We start from the raw sequence: 14794 nt of genomic DNA, 5'->3' as shown, positions 1-14794 counted from the left end.
TCACTCTCCCTATCCTCACCTCGCACTCTAGCTATCTTCTCTCCTTCTCTCGACCTCTTTCACTAAGCCTCATATTTCTCCACATAGCTCGATCACATCCTCCCTTCATCGTCTATTTCTTCCTTCCTCTCATCCCTTCATTCCCTCAGCCAGGAGGAGTGGAAACAGAGCAAGAAAGACCGAGATGCAATATGAAGGGAGAAGAGAGGAAATAGGATAGACACACACAGAGAGAAGGAACAGATACAGATTGTTCACTGTTTATAATTATTTCAGCAAAGCAGGTCCCTCTCTCTTTTCCCCCCTCTCTCTCGGATGTTCAGTATGCCGTTGAGGGGTTAATGGGACCTTAGAGAATTCCCATGTTATTCATAGTTTTCCTGTGAGCTGGATAGTGGTGAGGCTCTCCCCCTTTTAGGGAAGGGAAAGATTTTTGGCAATGACCCCATAGGGCCCCAAAACCATCAGGCAGCTCCTATATATCTCTACCTGTGAACCACCACTGACAGGGCAGGTCTACCCTTACCTCTCAGACAGCCTTCCAGGGTGGAGGATGGTAAAGATTCTAAATCATTTTGACGTTCATACTTGTCAGTTATTAAGATAAGTTATGACATTCTCCCTGTCTCAGCCCCAGTTAGGGCTCCAGTCCTCACTCTCCCCCTTCTGTCTCCCTGTCTCAGCCCCAGTTAGGGCTCCAGTCCTCACTCTCCCCCTCTGTCTCCCTGTCTCAGCCCCAGTTAGGACTCCAGTCCTCACTCTCCCCCTCTGTCTCCCTGTCTCAGCCCCAGTTAGGGCTCCAGTCCTCACTCTTCCCCTTCTGTCTCCCTGTCTCAGCCCCAGTTAGGGCTCCAGTCCTCACTCTCCCCCTCTGTCTCCCTGTCTCAGCCCCAGTTAGGGCTCCAGTCCTCACTCTCCCCCTCTGTCTCCCTGTCTCAGCCCCAGTTAGGGCTCCAGTCCTCACTCTCCCCCTCTGTCTCCCTGTCTCAGCCCCAGCTGTACTGTAGACCTGTGGTGCTGACGATGTTAACTATTAACACGGGGCTGTCTGTCTGGCCTGGGGGGTAAAAGACTTGAGTGGGGCTCTGGCTAATAGGGGTGTGTGTGTGTAGGTGTGTCTGATAGGTGGGTCTGCAAGTGTCGCTGCCTGTGGACCGACACTTCCTGACTGAAGATGAGTTTTGGGTAGAACGCCAGTGTATCTAAAAAGCTCACCGCATCGGCTACAGACACAGAGAGACCAGGTGGAAAGAGATAGAGAGAGATGTAGGTTAGAGCTCAACAACGGCAAAGTGAAGTGAGGAATACGATCTTCTTTATCTCCTATGGTATTGACCAAGTTGACTGCAGGTATTTACTTAAAAAGTAGCTATACATATTCAAATGTATTAAAAAACTTTAAATTAATAGTTTCAATGGTATTGACAGGATTGAAAAAACATCCTATGGCTTTTTCCAAATACCCAGGTATACAGTACATACAGTTTGCTGCCCAAGCCTACCTCGCACACAGGCCTTATTATGCTAATCATACTTATCTTTATAGAGCTGCTGATATCCTCAATTCAGGAGAGGATGCTGCCACTGTTATCACTTTCTCGCTTCTCTCTCCCCCCCCTCTCTCTCCCCCCTCTCACCCCCATCTCCCTCTCTCTCTCCCTCTCTCTCTCTCTCTCTCTCTCTCTCTCCCCCTCTCACACCATCTCTCTCTCTATCTCCCTCTCTCTCCCTCTCCCTCTCTCCCCCCCTCCCCCCCGTCTCTCTCTCTCCCCCATCTCTCTCTCTATCTCTCTCTCCCTCTCTCTCTCTCTCTCTCTCCCACTCTCTCTCCCTCTCTCCCTATATTTCTCTCCCTCTCTATCTCTCTCACTCTCCGTTTCTCTCTCTCTAGCTTTAACTTTCTCATAGTTCCTCCATAATTGTGCTGTCTGTCTCTCCACATCTCCTGTGATTGGTTATTTATAGCCAGGATGGTGTGGCCTGTCAAGTCTAATGACTATTGTTGGTGTGGCTACTCGTTAATGAGAAACTGTTCCTAGGTCTGAATCTGAACCAAAACACTCATTACTACAATTATACACTGTAGCACATTACAACACTACAGAAAGAGAGAGACAGAGTTTATTTATCTGTATTGGTTTGGTATTTCTAAACGTAGCTCTTTCTCTCTATCTTTCTCTCGCTCGCCCTCTTTCGTTCTCTCTCTCCAGAGTCTTTCTGTGTAGCAGTATCCTTGTGTAGGCGTAGTTTTTAGTATATCTAGGTCAGTGTAGATGGTGGTGGTGTGTGTGTGTGTGTGTGTGTGTGTGTGTGTGTGTGTGTGTGTTCATGGTTGAATGACATCACCACGTTTACTTTAAATAGCTCACAGTAGTGGATCAGTGAGTAGATATTAAAGGATTGGCCCAAGGGTTGAGAGTGTGAATTGTGGATTCTGTGTATGCGAGCTTGTGCGTGTAAGTGAGTGAATGTGCATTTTTTAGCGAGTCTGTATGTGTGTGTGTGCTTGTGTTAGGTGTGGGTGTGATGCTGTGTGCTTGTGTTAGGTGTGGGTGTGATGCTGTGTGCTGCCAGTATGTGTAGCCAGGCAGAGACACACCCATGCTTAACCCCAGGGTGGGGTTCTCTCTCTGAATATCACGAGCACATTCACATGGCAGGACTGTGTGTGCCACTCTCTCATCTCTCTCCCTCTTGATCTTTTTCAGTCTTTCATTATTTCTTGTTCTCTCGCATGCTCTCTCATCCCTCACTCCCTCGATCCTTCTCCTTTTCTCTCTGTTTTCACTCTCTCTCTGTGTGACTTCCTCTCCGCCTCTCTGTACAATAGTCAGTGTGCTGACAAGGTCTTAGCCTGCAGTCTTCAATAATGGCTCTTTTTCTGTGTTCAGCGGCTTTGGATGGAGGTGTGATGTCATTGTGACAGAGGCGAAAACATAAGCATCCTTACAGTATTTCAATTTGTTGAAGACTATGATTAGTTGATTAGATGATCAGCCGTTTTTACTTGTACCCACAGTGGTACAGTTCTCTACTTATTCCTGTGACTCTGCAGTATGAGTGTAGGTCGGGGAGGGGGGCACCCCCACACACACTCTGAGAGAGAGAGAGAATACACACCTGCACTGTCAGCAACACTTACACATCTGTCACTCTTAGACACCCCCTCCCCCTCCCCTCTCCTGAGCAGTGTCAGTCAAAGCCCTGAGTCACTGCAGTAAATCACTAGCTATTAGAATACAGTGTCACATTTAGCTTAACACACAACCTGTACATGCACAAACATAATCACTCACACATTCTGACTACACACACACACACACACACACACACACACACACACCATACATCATACTGACCCTACCTGTGTGTATGTGTTTCCCTGCAGCCCAAGTTGATGGCCAAGGACCTGTTAGATTTGGTGGCCTCCCACTTCAACCTGAAGGAGAAGGAATACTTTGGGATCTCCTACACAGATGAAACGTAAGTCCCTCTGGTTCACTGTTATGACCAGGAATATAGGACTGTCCTGTTTCTGGGGGGGCTATGTGAAGTGTAGGGTTTTGTTCCAGCCCAAGCACTAACACACTTCTAATGGGAAGTAACAACACTCTGGCCTATTTATCACACAAGGAAAGAAATGTATGTTTGAAATGTGAAGATGCCATTTGATTGACATTGTTATTGTGGGAGTATAAAACAGATATCCTACAGTCTAGTCCCAGTCTGCTAGTCCCAGTCTGCTAGTCCCAGTCTGCTAGTCCCAGTCCTAGTGCTCTCATTTGAATACTGTTTGTTATTGATTTACATAGGCCAACAGTCTGTGATATTTTATACCTCTCATTCATCCCTCTCTCCAGACCCTTTCAACAACTCCACTGGCATACCCAATGCTGGGTGACATTTGTAAAAGACATAGCTAGAGACATGCACACCCCAGTTCTGTCTCTCTCTGTTTCTGTCTCTCTCTGTTTCTGTCTCTCTCTTTTTCCCCCAGTTCTGTCTCTCTCTGTTTCTGTCTCTCTCTGTTTCTGTCTCTCTCTGTTTCTCCCCCAGCTCTGTCTCTCTCTGTTTCTGTCTCTCTCTGTTTCTGTCTCTCTCTGTTTCTCCCCCAGTTCTGTCTCTCTCTGTTTCTGTCTCTCTCTGTTTCTCCCCCAGTTCTGTCTCTCTCTGTTTCTGTCTCTCTCTGTTTCTCCCCCAGTTCTGTCTCTCTCTGTTTCTGTCTCTCTCTGTTTCTCCCCCAGTTCTGTCTCTCTCTGTTTCTGTCTCTCTCTGTTTCTCCCCCAGTTCTGTCTCTCTCTCTGTTTCTGTCTCTCTCTGTTTTTCCCCCAGTTCTGTCTCTCTCTGTTTTTCCCCCAGTTCTGTCTCTCTCTGTTTCTGTCTCTCTCTGTTTCTCCCCCAGTTCTGTCTCTCTCTGTTTCTGTCTCTCTCTGTTTCTCCCCCAGTGCTGTCTCTCTCTGTTTCTGTCTCTCTCTCTCTTTTCCCCCCAGTTCTGTCTCTCTCTGTTTGTCTCTCTCTGTTTCTGTCTATCTCTGTTTCTCCCCCAGTTCTGTCTCTCTCTGTTTCTCCCCCAGTTCTGTCTCTCTCTGTTTCTGTCTCTCTCTGTTTCTGTCTCTCTCTGTTTCTCCCCCAGTTTTGTCTCTCTCTGTTTCTCCCCCAGTTCTCTCTCTCTGTTTCTCCCCCAGTTCTGTCTCTCTCTGTTTCGGTCTCTCTCTCTCTTTTCCCCCCAGTTCTGTCTCTCTCTGTTTCTCCCCCAGTTCTGTCTCTCTCTCTGTTTCTCCCCCAGTTCTGTCTCTCTCTGTTTCTCCCCCAGTTCTGTCTCTCTCTGTTTCTCCCCCAGTTCTGTCTCTCTCTGTTTCTCCCCCAGTTCTGTCTCTCTGTTTCTCCCCCAGTTCTGTCTCTCTCTGTTTCTCCCCCAGTTCTGTCTCTCTCTGTTTCTCCCCCAGTTCTGTCTCTCTCTGTTTCTCCCCCAGTTCTGTCTCTCTCTGTTTCTCCCCCAGTTCTGTCTCTCCCTGTTTCTCCCTCAGTCCCTCGGCTCTATATGATGTAGCTTTGTTGTTTCTGTGTTTGAGAGCTGAGAGAGCTGAACTTTGAACAAGAGAAATAGAAAAAAGACCAGTGCATGTTGCCCAGGAGATCATGCAGGGTTACCAGGGTGACAAGCTGCCTCTGCAGTTTTCATCCCCTGTCAGAAAGAGAGAGAGAGAGAGAGAGATGGGTGGGGCGCAGTGGACTTGGCTATGCTATTGCAGTATTTTTACATTGTCGAGAAGGTTTTTCATTCTGCAGTACATATCGGGTCATACCAACTTTTACATTTCATGCTCAGTCAACTTAAGTCAGTTCTTTAGTTTGTTAACTCCCCATTGGTCAGTTCTGTAGTGTACGGAAATTGACTCCTCATTGGTTGGGTGTGTGGTTTACTAACAGTTGATTGGTTGTTGTGTCTCCAGTGGTCATTTCAGCTGGCTGCAGTTGGACCGGAGGGTTCTAGAACACGAGTTCCCCAAGAAGTCTGGACCCATCGTCCTGTACTTCTGTGTCAGGTATGGTCATATCATCCATGAACACATACAAGCACAGCACCTACATGTACCTACATATATACAGCAGGCACACACACACACACACACACACACACACACACACACACACACACACACACACACACACACACACACACACACACACACACACACACACACACAGACAGACAGACGTCTGCACACCACACACTACCATGGCTCTGTGAAAAAGGCAGACGATAACTCTATAATACTATACGAGAACGCCATTCATATTTCAGTGATACTTGTGTCTAGCTATTATTTATATATTAGCCTCAGTGTGTCTGTGTGTGTCAAGCGTTGAGTAAGATGTTGTATCCCTGGAAAGTGGTGCTTCTGCTCTGATCTGACTCACAGTTAAGTAGCAGGGTTATAAAACCAGTTCTTTTTCCTGCCAGTCCATTTGTACTGCTCTGACAAAGGCTGATCTCTTACATAACACACGTCCTGAGTTTGTACTGCTCTGACAAAGGCTGATCTCTTACATAACACACATCCTGAGTGTGCACGTGCGTGTGTGTGCGTGCACTCACTTCTCCATGAGGTCATTGTAGTGTGAAGAAAAGGTACAGGATCTGAAGTGAAATTGTCTGACCTTTCTATGCAGCTGAGGAAAGGCTACACGCACACACAATGTTGAACAGTATTGGTCAGTACTTCAGAAGTCCCTATAATGTGTTCTAGGCTCCAGGGACTGGTCATTCCTTAACAACATATTGAACAACCCAATGTGTTGGAGACACAACAGAACGGCTAACGATAAGTGTCTCCAAAAGGGTGTTTTACGTGATTTCCACCTACCATAATTGCTTTGATGTGTGTTGGGTGTTGTATTATTGTATGGGGTATTGTATTATTGTATGGGGTATTGTATTATTGTATGGGGTATTGTATTATTGTATGGGGTGTTGTATTATTGTATGGTGTATTGTATTATTGTATGGGGTATTGTATTATTGTATGGGGTGTTGTATTATTGTATAGGGTGTTGTATTATTGTATGGAGTATTGTATTATTGTATGGGGTGTTGTATTATTGTATGGGATATTGTATTATTGTATGGGGTGTTGTATTATTGTATGGAGTATTGTATTATTGTATGGGTTGTTGTATTATTGTATGGAGTATTGTATTATTGTATGGTGTATTGTATTATTGTATTGGGTAATGTATTATTGTATGGGGTGTTGTATTATTGTATGGGATATTGTATTATTGTATGGGGTGTTGTATTATTGTATGGAGTGTTGTATTATTGTATGGGATATTGTATTATTGTATGGGGTGTTGTATTATTGTATGGGATGTTGTATTATTGTATGGGGTGTTGTATTATTGTATGGGGTATTGTATTATTGTATGGGATATTTATCAGGAATTAAGGTAAGACCCAGGTGCAGACTGTGTGAAGTAAACATGTTTATTGTAACCACAGGGGTGGGCAAACAACAGGTCAAGGTAGGCAGGGGTCGATAATCCAGGGAAGGAGCAAAGGTACAGGACGGCAGGCAGGCTCAAGGTCAGGGACGGGTAGAGTGGACAGGTGGGCGGGTATAGGATCAGGACAGGAGGTCGAGAAAAAGAACGGCTGGGAAAAGACAGCAGCTGACAGGACAAACACTGGTAAGCTTGATAAACAAGACAAACTGGCACAGACAGACATAAAACACAGCTATAAATACCCAGAGGATAAGTGGGGAAGATGGGCGACACCTGGAGGGGGTGGAGACGAGGACATGTGAAACAGATCAGGACGTGACAGTATTACTGTACTGGGTGTTATATCATCTTATGGGGTGTTGTATTATTGTATGGAGTGTTGTATTATTGTACTGGGTGTTGTATTATAGTATGGGGTGTTTTATTATTGTATTGGGTGTTGTATTATTGTACTGGGTGTTGTATTATTGTATGGGGTGTTGTGTTATTGTATGGGGTGTTGTATTATTGTATGGGGTGTTGTGTTATTGTATGGGGTGTTGTGTTATTGTATGGGGTGTTGTATTATTGTATAGGGTGTTGTATTATTGTACTGGGTGTTGTATTATTGTATGGGGTGTTGTATTATTGTATGGGGTATTGTATTACTGTATGGGGTGTTGTATTATTGTATGGGGTGTTGTATTATTGTATGGAATATTGTATTACTGTATGGGGTGTTGTATTATTTTATGGGGTGTTGTATTATTGTATGGAGTATTGTATTACTGTATGGGGTGTTGTATTATTGTACTGGGTGTTGTATTATTGTACTGGGTGTTGTGTTATTGTATGGAGTGTTGTATTATTGTATGGGGTGTTGTATTATTGTATGGTGTATTGTATTATTGTACTGGGTGTTGTATTATTGTATGGGGTGTTGTGTTATTGTATGGAGTGTTGTATTATTGTATGGGGTGTTGTATTATTGTACTGGGTGTTGTATTATAGTATGGGGTGTTTTATTATTGTATTGGGTGTTGTATTATTGTACTGGGTGTTGTATTATAGTATGGGGTGTTTTATTATTGTATGGTGTATTGTATTATTGTATGGGGTGTTGTATTATTGTACTGGGTGTTGTATTATTGTATGGGGTGTTGTATTATTGTATGGAGTGTTGTATTATTGTATGGTGTATTGTATTATTGTATGGAGTGTTGTATTATTGTACTGGGTGTTGTATTATTGTATGGGGTGTTGTATTATTGTATGGAGTGTTGTATTATTGTATGGTGTATTGTATTATTGTATAGGGTGTTGTATTATTGTACTGGGTGTTGTATTATTGTATGGGGTGTTGTATTATTGTATGGAGTGTTGTATTATTGTATGGTGTATTGTATTATTGTATGGAGTGTTGTATTATTGTATGGGGTGTTGTATTATTGTATGGGGTATTGTATTATTGTATGGAGTGTTGTATTATTGTATGGGGTGTTGTATTATTGTATGGGGTGTTGTATTATTGTATGGGGTGTTGTATTATTGTATGGGGTGTTGTATTATTGTATGGGGTGTTGTATTATTGTACTGGGTGTTGAATTATTGTATGGAGTATTGTATTATTGTATGGAGTGTTGTATTATTGTATGGGGTATTGTATTATTGTACTGGGTGTTGTATTATTGTATGGGGTGTTGTATTATTGTATGGAGTGTTGTATTATTGTATGGGGTATTGTATTATTGTATGGAGTGTTGTATTATTGTATGGGGTGTTGTATTATTGTATGGAGTATTGTATTATTGTATGGAGTGTTGTATTATTGTATGGTGTATTGTATTATTGTATGGAGTGTTGTATTATTGTACTGGTTGTTGTATTATTGTATGGGGTGTTGTGTTATTGTATGGAGTGTTGTATTATTGTATGGGGTGTTGTATTATTGTACTGGGTGTTGTATTATAGTATGGGGTGTTTTATTATTGTATAGGGTGTTGTATTATTGTACTGGGTGTTGTATTATTGTATGGGGTGTTGTATTATTGTATGGAGTGTTGTATTATTGTATGGTGTATTGTATTATTGTATGGAGTGTTGTATTATTGTACTGGGTGTTGTATTATTGTATGGGGTGTTGTATTATTGTATGGAGTGTTGTATTATTGTATGGTGTATTGTATTATTGTATAGGGTGTTGTATTATTGTACTGGGTGTTGTATTATTGTATGGGGTGTTGTATTATTGTATGGAGTGTTGTATTATTGTATGGTGTATTGTATTATTGTATGGAGTGTTGTATTATTGTATGGGGTGTTGTATTATTGTATGGGGTATTGTATTATTGTATGGAGTGTTGTATTATTGTATGGGGTGTTGTATTATTGTATGGGGTGTTGTATTATTGTATGGGGTGTTGTATTATTGTATGGGGTGTTGTATTATTGTATGGGGTGTTGTATTATTGTACTGGGTGTTGAATTATTGTATGGAGTATTGTATTATTGTACTGGGTGTTGTATTATTGTATGGGGTGTTGTATTATTGTATGGAGTGTTGTATTATTGTATTGGGTATTGTATTATTGTATGGAGTGTTGTATTATTGTATGGGGTGTTGTATTATTGTATGGGGTGTTGTATTATTGTATGGGGTGTTGTATTATTGTATGGGGTGTTGTATTATTGTATGGGGTGTTGTATTATTGTCCTGGGTGTTGTATTATTGTATGGAGTGTTGTATTATTGTATGGGGTATTGTATTATTGTATGGAGTGTTGTATTATTGTATGGGGTGTTGTATTATTGTATGGGGTGTTGTATTATTGTATGGGGTGTTGTATTATTGTATGGGGTGTTGTATTATTGTATGGGGTGTTGTATTATTGTCCTGGGTGTTGTATTATTGTACTGGGTGTTGAATTATTGTATAGGATGTTTTATTGTTGTATGGGGTGTTGTATTAGTTCATGGGGTGTTGTATTTTTTTACTGGGTGTTCAATTATTGTATGGAGTGTTGTATTAGTTTATGGGGTGTTGAATGATTGTCTATAGTGTTTTATTATTTGATGGGGTGTTGAATTATTGTATGGAGTGTTGTATTATTGTATGGAGTATTGTATTATTGTATGGGGTGTTGTATTATTTTATGGGGTGTTGTATTATTGTATGGGGTGTTGTATTATTTTATGGGGTGTTGTATTATTGTATGGGGTGTTGTATTATTGTATGGGGTGTTGTATTATTTTATGGGGTGTTGTATTATTTTATGGGGTGTTGTATTATTGTATGGGGTGTTGTATTATTGTATGGAGTGTTGTATTAGTTTATGTGGTGTTGAATTATTGTCTATAGTGTTTTATTATTTGATGGGGTGTTGAATTATTGTATGGAGTGTTGTATTATTGTATGGAGTATTGTATTATTGTATGGGGTATTGTATTACTGTATGGGGTGTTGTATTATTGTATGTGGTGTATTGTTCTAACAACAAATCACTATCAAATACATTACCCTGTGTTCATGGTAAGTTAACCAGTGTCTAGACATCAGTACAGATTCAATAGTATTATACTGTTGCTATTATCTCTGTTATAACTGCTAATAGTCCCACACACAGATACACACACGCATTCAAATGCTTGTTAATACAATGCAATCACACACACACACACACACACACACACACACACACACACACACACACACACACACACACACTCACTCACTCACTCACTCACTCACTCACTCACTCACTCACTCACTCACTCACTCACTCACTCACTCACTCACTCACTCACTCTGCCACACAGCCACACAGAGACAGCCAGATGAAACTGCAATCAGTCTAAATGTCAGAGCTGAATCCATGATCAGTCTTCACCACCCAGAGCAGCCGAGTGTGATAAGCTGTGTGTGTGTGTGTGTGTGTGTGTGTGTGTGTGTGTGTGTGTGTGTGTGTGTGTGTGTGTGTGTGTGTTTCAAGTTTATTTACAATATGTACACGTGTTTTGGGGAAGGGGGGTTGGGGGGCTTAATTGTGCAGTGTTTAGCAATCAAAATAAGAGTCTGGTAGCAACAGTTGTGTGTGTGTAGCATGAATGTACTGTGTGTGTGTGTGTGTGTGTGTGTGTGTGTGTGTGTGTGTGTGTGTGTGTGTGTGTGTGTGTGTGTGTGTGTGTGTGTGTGTGGATATCTATGTGAGTGAGTGAGTGAGTGAGTGAGTGAGTGAGTGAGTGAGTGAGTGAGTGCATGTGTGTTAATGGTGCGGAGAGTCAGTTTAGGTGGTCAGTCCAGTTCAAGTGTTAAGTAGTCTAATGGCTTGTAGAAACTGGTTTTGAGCCTGTTGAGCCTCCCCATGGTAAGAGAGTGAACATCTTGTGTGTGGAGTCCTTCCTACAGGCCTTCGTCCTGGATTGGTGGGAGCACATCCCAGTGATGTTCTCGGCTGTCTTCACAACCCTCTGGAGGGCCTTGCGGTCGTGGACAGATCAATTCCTGTACCAGTTCATGATGCAACCGGTCAGGACGCTCTCGTTGGTGCAGCGGTAGTATTTGGAGAAGACATGGGGCGGCATGCCAAATTTATTCAGCCTCCTTAGGAAGTAGAGACGCTGTTGCACCCTCTTGATGAGAGTGGTGGTGTTGTTGGTCCATGGCAAGTCCTCGGTGATGTGGACGCCGAGGAACTTAACTTCTTGACGCTACCAATCCCTGTAGAGGGATAACTTCCGTCTGCAACCGCTGAATAGCATAGCGCAACAGTCAAATAATATTGCTAGAAAATATTAATATTCATGAAATCACAAGTGCAATATTTTGAAACACACCATAGCCGTAATCACCCTGTCGTCTCAGATTTTGAAATTATGCTTTACAGCGAAAGCAATCCAAGCGTTTGTGTAAGTTTATCGATAGCCTAGCATAGCATTATGTACACTGAGCATCAGGAAGCTTGGTCACGAAAATCAGAAAAGCAATCAAATGAACCGTTTACCTTTGATGATCTTCGGATGTTTTCACTCACGAGACTCCCAGTTACACAGCAAATGTTCCTTTTGTTCCATAAAGATTATTTTTATACCCAAAATACTGACGTTTGTTTGTCGCGTTATGTTCACAGGAAAGAGCGGTCACGACAACGCAGACGGAAATTTCAAATAGTCTTCATAAAGTCCACAGAAACATGTCAAACGTTTTTTATAATCATTCCATGGGTAGTTTTTAAAATATATATTCGATAATATATCAACCGAGTGCGTAGCTTTTTCCATAACAGCGGGAGGAACAATGGCCGGTTTACTCAATTCTGAGAGCCCCCGCCTCTCCACTTACGCAATGTGATCCTTCACGCTCATTTTTCAAAATAAAAGCCTGAAACTATGTCTAAAGACTGTTGACACCTTAGGGAAGCCACAGAAAAAGGAATCTGGTTGATACCCCTTTTACCTTTATTTAGCTAGGCAAGTCAGTTAAGAACAAATTCTTATTTTCAACAACGGCCTAGGAACAGTGGGTTAACTGCCTGTTCAGGGGCAGAATGACAGATTTGTACCTTGTCAGCTCGGGGATTTGAACTTGCAACCTTTCAGTTGAAAGGCTTTAAATGGAGGACAGGTACGCATAGGAAAACAGACGTTTCAAAATAAGAGTCTCTTCCTGATTGGATTATCCTCAGGCTTTCGCCTGCAATATCAGTTCTGTTATACCCACAGACAATATTTTTTACAGTTTTGAAAACTTTAAAGTGTTTTCTATCCTAATCTGTCAATTATATGCATATTCTAGCATCTGGTCATGAGAAATAGGTTGTTTACTTTGGGAACGTTATTTTTCCAAACATAAAAATAGTGCCCCCTAGCTTCAAGAGGTTAAAACTGCTGACTTTCTCTATTGCAGTCCCGTTGATGTGGATTGTGGCGTGTTCCCTTCTCTGCTTCCTGAAGTCAACAATCAACTCCTTTGTTTTGTTGACGTTGAGGGAGAGGTTGTTGTCCTGGCACCATAATGCCAGTTCATTTACCTCCTCCCTATAGGCTGACTCGCCGTTGTTGGTTATCAGGCCTACAACCATAGTGTTGTCAGCAAACTTGAGGATGGAGTTGGTGTCATGGGTGAAAAGGGAGTACAGCAGAGGGCTGAGGACACACCCCTGTGGAGGATTGTTGTCAACCCTCACAGCCTGTGTTCTGCCCGTCAGGAAGTCCAGGGTCAAGTTGCAGAGTGTGGTGTCCAGCCCCAGGGCTCTGAGCTTGGTGTTGAGCTTGGAGGGAACAATAATGTTGAATGCTGAACTGTATGAACAGCATTCTCACATAGGTGAACCTCTTGTCCAGATACGTTACGGGTGTGTGAGAACTGATGGAAATGTTATCTTCCGTGGATATGTTGGAGCGGTCGGCACATTTTTATGGGTCAAGTGATGCTGGCATTCTGGCCTTGATGTGGACCAGTACCAACCTCTAGAAGTGCTTCATGATGACCAAGGCGGAGGGATGAGTGCGAAGGGGCGATAGTCATTTGGGCATGTCACCTTGTTTTTTTTGGGCACTGGGACGATGGTGGTCTCCTTGAAGCAGGTGGAGACTACAGCCTGGAACAGGGACAGGTTGAACATCCGAGAAGATGCTCGCCAAGTGGTCAGCACACACTCCGAGGACGAGACCAGGGATACCTGGTCATCCGGAGCAGCAAGAGTCCTCCAGGATGGCTCGGTATTGTCTGCCTCAAAGAGAGCATACAATATGTTAAGCTCGTCTGGTTGGTATGCGTCGGTGGGCACCACACAGCTGGATTTGCCTTTGTAGTCCGTGATAGTCTGTAGTCTTGCCACATGCATCCCGAATCTGAGTTGGCAAACATAATTTCAAGTTTGAGTCTTTATTGTCTTTTTGCGTCCCTAATGGATTTGTGGAGCTCGTATCTGCTTGCCTTGTACACGTCACACGCCACCAAGTCATCGGTGCGCGTTCTGCTGACATTGAATGCTGCAGTACTGGCTCTTTGCGTTGTTCACATATCTCCCGGTCATCCAGTGGTATGGTTGGGGTATGTCCGGATTTTTATTGTGGGTACAACATCATCAACACAGGAACTGTATGGAAGCCTAATGTCTGCTGACACCTAGTGGACACTCTGCTCACTGCAGTTCTGCCACACAGTATTCTGGATCTTTTTTATTTGATTTATTTAACCCTTTTTTAACTAGGAAAGTCAGTTAAGAACAAATTCTTATTTACAATCTATAATAATGGGTTTGGAACTACTGTGGATTGAATGAGCTTCTATTGATGTCAGTCTGGTTCCAGGCAACATAACATTTTAACATTGTGTCATGGTCTATAATACTGAAATGTAATTTATGTTTCTGTTCATCACAGGTATTAGAGAGTATGTCATACCTGATGATCTATAATAATGGGTTTCATTGACTATGTGTTACAGGTTTTACATAGAGAGTATTTCCTACCTGAAGGACAATGCTACTATCGAACTCTTCTTCCTCAATGCTAAGTCCTGCATATACAAGGTAAGTTAGTCATTACCTGTAGTTGTGTTTGCATACATGTTTTTTTATCGATGATTCATCCTTCAGTAGTGTATTTATTTTCACATTCATGTCATAACTACACCACAAGGGGGCATATGTGGGTTGTTGGGTCGTCAGTGTGATGTTTGAACAGATATAACATTAGCTAAGCTCATGCTATCTCCAGCACCAAAAGTGTTAACTGGCCTCTGCTAGCAAAATGCCTCCACCAACAGAGATGCTAACACTCCAGCAACACCCAGATGTTTTCCTAA

The 14794-nt window shown here is 42.5% G+C and overlaps 1 protein-coding gene across 10 annotated transcripts in view; it reads left to right on the top strand.

The window, feature by feature from the left end:
- LOC139405889 (FERM domain-containing protein 4A-like) overlaps nt 1-14794 on the top strand; it is a 136851-nt gene that overhangs the window by 74196 nt on the left and 47861 nt on the right. For all 10 annotated transcript variants that reach the window (XM_071148379.1, XM_071148363.1, XM_071148355.1 and 7 more), the window contains exons 3-5: nt 3389-3483; nt 5454-5546; nt 14435-14519. In XM_071148379.1, the coding sequence (XP_071004480.1) occupies nt 3389-3483; nt 5454-5546; nt 14435-14519 (273 nt within the window). The remainder of the gene's footprint in view (nt 1-3388; nt 3484-5453; nt 5547-14434; nt 14520-14794) is intronic.

Source organism: Oncorhynchus clarkii, chromosome 1, assembly GCF_045791955.1.
Source record: "Oncorhynchus clarkii lewisi isolate Uvic-CL-2024 chromosome 1, UVic_Ocla_1.0, whole genome shotgun sequence".
NCBI classification, from domain to species: domain Eukaryota; kingdom Metazoa; phylum Chordata; class Actinopteri; order Salmoniformes; family Salmonidae; genus Oncorhynchus; species Oncorhynchus clarkii.
Note: the sequence above shows the minus strand (reverse complement) of the source record. Positions and strands in the feature narration are given on the sequence as shown.